We start from the raw sequence: 6,000 nt of genomic DNA, 5'->3' as shown, positions 1-6,000 counted from the left end.
ACCATGTTTTTGGCTTGTCCTGAATCACTACGGTACACCTATAATAAGTGTTTATATTCAGACTATTTTAGATTGGTTCGGGTAGGTACCGCTACGGAGTAGCCCGGTACCTGCGTGATTCGTGATAGACATAAACAGAGAGAAGTAGCTCCGGCTACAATGTTCTTCCGCAAGACTCATACAGTTCTGTTTATTAACCGCTAGAGCACCAAAAGTTACAGACTGCAGCTTTAAATATTTTGGCTAATTTGCTTATGCTTCCTGCTATCAGTAAGAAAAGAACATAGTATTTTCAGGTCAGCTGAACACATTTTACCATGTTCACCCAAAAAAAAGTTAAATATCTGATTTTCTGCCAAAGGCCCAACCTCACTAAAAGAATTACACAATCTATGTCCTGTCCACTTCGTATTCACACAATAAGTTGGAATTTTGACTAGTGCAGCTTTTTTAATGACTATGTTAGTAATATCCATACTTAACTTACTAAAAGGCATGTGTAGAGTTTTGCAAAAAAGAACAACCATCGATCACAAAGGAAAGGTATAGGAAAAAGGGGAAAACGGCAGCAGATTCCGTCTGGGCATGCTAATAGGGATGTTCTAACTGTAAAAAAGCACTGTGGCACAGTGAAGTATATGGAAACAGTCTTCCCTCCATTCTCAGTGACCGGCAATACGGCAGACACGTGCTCAGGCAGCACACTACTATTAACTAATGACACAGAGCAGGTCCTCACATACGAGAGGCTCACATATTAATTAAGGCCAGCACTGAACCTGAGTGCAGTCTACACACACTCACACAAGTCAGAGTTATTAACCCCTAACTGAGGCTAACAGGCCACAAAGTGACCTCCACTCACAACGGGTGACGTAACCATTCAGGACACTCTCTGGCACAACACACATACACACACAGTCAGATTAAAACACTCTACAAACACAACCACAGAGTAGCTGCTTGAACAGATGAAACTGATATTTCTCATTTGAATGCATAAATAAACGATCACGTCGTTGTCTGTTTCTGTCAGTGACAGATGTAATTCGCCTCCTACAGCGCAGTAACATCCGCACAACGTGCGCTCGCTGACTTTCTGCTGTCTGTTCTCTGAGAGAATCAAAACAGCTTGATGCTCTTTTGAATTGGAAAGGAATTTGAAGCACACGGCACAGTGCATTGTCGCTACAGATTCGGCTAAAATGGGAATGAATGACTGCAATGAAACGGAGAAGAGCTGACAAAGACTGGCACGTGACACAGGGCAGCCCTAGAAGTGAGTGACACACGGATGAAGGCTTTGTTTTGAACATAAAATACCACAAAAGGGGACGTCATTCCTGTTCAATGAGCTGCACAGTCTGGAAAAAAAGCTGAAAACCTGAGCCGTAAACCTACAGTGCCTTCGCAAAAGATGATGGGAGAAAATCCCAGGATAATCTGAGATGACAGTGCAGCCCATGCGTCTGTGAAACAGGTATGGATGCTCAGTCAGAAGCCAATGACCCCCCGCAACAAAAGAAGCACATCAAAAGCGTCTGCGTCATCGTGATTCATCTCCTGTGACTGCGTACGAATGAATAAAGAAAAACAGAATGAATGCCCAGGGTGATGATGAAGAGAGAGAAGGAGAGAGAGCTCTCCACTAGATGTGTTTCACAAGCCAAACAATGCTAGAACACAGAAGAGTACCTGTGTCACTCTGACATCTCCTGCAGGTGGTGGTTTCTGTAGGGTTCAAATTCAACATTTTACTCAAGGGGGCAAAGAAATATTAAGACAAGATAGTATCAGTAAGCAGAGTTGACGTCATCAATGGGTGAACTGATGTCCTGGTTGAATTGATGGGACTTAACGAGGTTCTTAACCCTGGTTCTGCGAAACACTGACTTCTCATCTCAGAGGAAGAAGTGATCTAAATATCAATGCATTTGCTGAAATATTCCAGGTGCTTGCACATTTGTCAGAAATTTCAGGCTAAGCAACTCAAATGTAATCTAGAATTATGGTCTAACACAATAATAGTAATATTTAAAAAATGTATGTTACATTTAAAAGTATTAACAAAGAGTATTTGATTCTTCTGAATTTTATTCTAAAATCCTAACATGACATACCAACATCTACAAATCCAAATATGTCCAAAAATACACCACAGAATCTCTCATGACACATCATTTAAATTACAGTTGGACAAATGTGCATAAATCTTGATGACGCTTCATATGACTAACACATTTGTCACTGTGTGAGGAAACATCTAAATATCAAATTAGTCATATTAACAAGCATATTGCTACTCAACCGTCAACGTTTTTTTTCCTACAGGCTATGACTACCCTATATTACTAATGGAAATTCTCTATTGGACTTCATAACAGGTCCTTATGACAAGACAATTCAGGCACAGATGGTTAAAACTGTGATTGTAATGATTTAGAGGATGAATTTGATACACTGTACATGTGCATCAATCTTAGCTGTTCATTCATATCCTTATACACATCATTGATTGGTTGTGTATTTCTACAGTAAACTTAACAATATAACAATTTAAAATAACTGTTTTCTTTTTTAATGCATTTTAAAATGCAATTTATTCCAGTGATGGCAAAGCTGAATTTTTAGCATTCCCCAGTATTCAGTGTCAGATGATCCTTCAGAAATCATTGTAATGTAATAATTTGGTGCTCAAGAAATCTTTCTTATTACGATCACAGTTGAAAATGGTTTATTATCACAGTCTGCTTAATATTTTGTTGAAAAGTATTATACTTTTTTCAGAATTCTTTGATGAACAGAAAGCTCAAAAGATTATTTGAATTATTTGAAAACATTATAAACGTATTTACTATCACTTTTAATCAATTTAATGCATCCCTGCTGATCATTTCTTTCAAAAAAATAAAAAAAATAAAAATCTTACTGACCCCACACTTTTGAAGAGTGGTGTATAAAATGTTTCTGAAATTACTACAAATATATCAGATTAAAAGATCAGCGTACAATGATTTCTTACAACAGCTACAATTATGAATATTATTAATAATTAATAATATAAATAATTAATAATTCTCCAACTAACACTAGACTGATGTCTATATTACTGTCTTTGAACACCTCCCATCCATTCAGAATTTAAAATCCAAACTATCCTATCACAAACTTCAGCAGTAATCTGACAGTTTATGGTTTGTTTCCTTTGTTAACACAGCCTACTTCTTTAGATGTTTACCTTGCATCCACTTTGTAACTAAGGGCAATGGTAAATGTTTGCACTGGGGCAATGGCACTTTATCACTGTCTGTGGAAAATTCATGAAATGCATTTGCTAGTCTGCTTTTTGCACTAACAGCTAAAGCTGTAAAATAAAACCTGTAATGTATGTTATTTCTGTGATTTCTCTTTTGTAACCTAAGACACTTACTATAAATGCAGCAATACATGACACATTTAAGTCTATTTTACTACTACTATAAATGTAGTAATTATTCATTTTATACATTAGACAATCAACAACCATAAATCATTCTAATATCCAAATACAAACTTTAAAAACAATAAACACAGAGAAAATACACAGAGATGTCTTACTGTCTTAACCTCAAGACAAAGTAGCGTAGTTTTAGACAGCTTAGGAAAATGTAACTAGTGTAAAACATTAGTACGCCAATATGTTAGCATAACATTTGCATGTTTATTTAAAGTAAATCCAGCAAACAAAAACGACACACGGCAAAGAGCACCGAGCTATTAAAAGCTCCTCACCACTGAGGAGGAAGTTTCACACATGAACAGCAGGATCCTCATTACAGCAAACTGCTGTTTATTTCCCCATCAGCATGTACTCCGAGGCCGAGAGCTTTAACAAAACTTCACAGGAACCTGTAGACTTTGCTCAAGCAGTATATTATCCTTACAACGCTTTAACTGCCGCCCTGTAGCAGTTACAAGAAACAACTACTTACTATAAATATCTAGGGATCATGCCTAGACTTAGACACTGCTGTAGAAACACAAGAGATGAAGCCGGCTTTCTAAATATACAAACATCAGGGGCATAGGCATCACAAATCCCCCCCCTCACAGAATTCCCATGTTCATTCCCTCACAAATTGCCCCTATGGCCCTTCAAACAGAACCTCGAATGCAATGCAAAAAACCTCTCCCCCATCCAATGATTTACAACCCTGTAAAGAACGAACACACACTCGCTGCCAACAGTAGCCGGCATAGAGGAAGAGACTCTCCATGTAACCGGCTGGAGCCACGCTGTCGCCAGGCTCACATCAACCCGCTAAAGGACTGACAAAAACACTGTGCCTCAAGTAGATCAGCTCTCCTCCTGGAGATAATCAAGCTCACTCTGACCCTCTATGTGTGAGCGTTTGTGTGGGAGAGAGGGAACAAGTTCAAACGCAGTCAGTTGTTACGACTCGATCATGTGCAGGACTTGCGCATACACCTGCCTGCAACTCGCCCGCATGCACTCCGGCAAACAAAAACAACACACGGGCAAAGAGCACCGAGCTATTAAAAGCTCCTCACCATCGAGGAGGAAGTTTCTCACATGAACAGCAGGATCCTCATTACAGCAAACTGCTGTTTATTTCCCCATCAGCATGTACTCCGAGGCCGAGAGCTTTAACAAAACTTCACAGGAACCTGTAGACTTTGCTCAAGCAGTATATTATCCTTACAACGCTTTAACTGCCGCCCTGTAGCAGTTACTGAGATCTGGCTCTCATCGCAGTCTTCTCATTGCACAGAGAAAATGGGATTTTACCAGCAGGCAAAGACGAACCCGTGAGAAATCTACGAGCTTTTCTGTCTATCTCGGTCTGATTGTCTGGGGCTCTCTCTCTCTGTTTTCCCTCTCTTCGCCTGTCCAGCGACTGCACAATGCACATCAATTATTCAGCGGCGATCTCTGGGTTTCCAGTGCAAAGCCAATCACAGATAGAGTTCTGTGCTAATGGGCTCATGCTATACCTGGCTCCTCTGCTCCAAGACGTAGCCCACAGGGAATCAGGTTAAGCTCTTCGAAAACTTCAGACACACAAATACAGAATGACAAGTCTGTAAAGTGTCTGCAGTGCAAAACCACAAAATGAACAGGAAGCACCGTTGTGTTTCAAAAGGGTTAAAAAAAGAAGCAAGAGAGAAAGAAAGAGAGGGACGTGGGGGCAGGGAAAGAGAAGAGAGACAGAGGAAGAAAAAGCAGCAAATGTCCTCTCACCTCAGATGTATGGTGTCCTAAGTGACGTCCACATGCCTAAAACCCTCATTCATTCATACAAACACACACGCACTCACGCACACACTCACATCCATGCAATGCGACGGCCACTTTGCCAGAGGGCAGGGGGGGGGGGGGGCATGGGCGGCTCACATTTCAAACTTGCAAAGAGGGGGCGGGGCCTATAGTGGCAGACGGGCTGTATCTTGGCCCTCAACCAAATCATCCAAAGAAAGACTGAGAACAAACAACACGTTCAGATCAATTCGGTTAATGCTGCGTTCGCAGCCCTGCGATTACTGCTATCAAAGCGGGTGAATCCCGTTCATTGGTGAGCTAATCACATGACACTGAAGTATAAATCCATCAGACTGCGCACACTAATTAAGCCCGGGGCTGGTGGGCGGCCCTCCTGAGTGTCGTGCGAGGGTGAAATTAATGGAAACTGTGTTAGCTTTTAACGCTAAGTGCCTAACTTGACACTTGCTAACACTGTTAATTACACACATCTAAAAGTGTTGAATATCAGAAAGGGATCCAGCACTTCCCTGGGCTGTCAATAGCATGTGTCCATTAATGAATGAATACATAGCTGTTCTTCAGTCCTTGAATTAGCATCGCCTAATTTGCTAATAAAAACGCTGTATCAACAGCAGGATTTTTCTTGACGCTGCACAAAAAAAAAGCACTGTAATAATTTCAAGTGACATCAAATTAGCAATAATTAATTGAAAGCTCCAATGTACTGTAGCCACAAA

The 6,000-nt window shown here is 40.4% G+C and overlaps 1 protein-coding gene across 1 annotated transcript in view; it reads right to left on the bottom strand.

Annotated features, from left to right (window-relative positions):
- Positions 1-6,000, bottom strand: part of LOC107668765 (zinc finger MIZ domain-containing protein 1-like) — a 148,181-nt gene that overhangs the window by 17,587 nt on the left and 124,594 nt on the right. Inside the window, exon 7 of the mRNA XM_016460749.1 lies at positions 1,696-1,731. Within this exon, the coding sequence (XP_016316235.1) occupies positions 1,696-1,731 (36 nt within the window). The remainder of the gene's footprint in view (positions 1-1,695; positions 1,732-6,000) is intronic.

Source organism: Sinocyclocheilus anshuiensis, unplaced genomic scaffold (genome assembly GCF_001515605.1).
Source record: "Sinocyclocheilus anshuiensis isolate Anshui unplaced genomic scaffold, SAMN03320099.WGS_v1.1 scaffold72, whole genome shotgun sequence".
Taxonomy (NCBI): domain Eukaryota; kingdom Metazoa; phylum Chordata; class Actinopteri; order Cypriniformes; family Cyprinidae; genus Sinocyclocheilus; species Sinocyclocheilus anshuiensis.
This window is presented reverse-complemented; position numbering and strand designations above follow the sequence as displayed.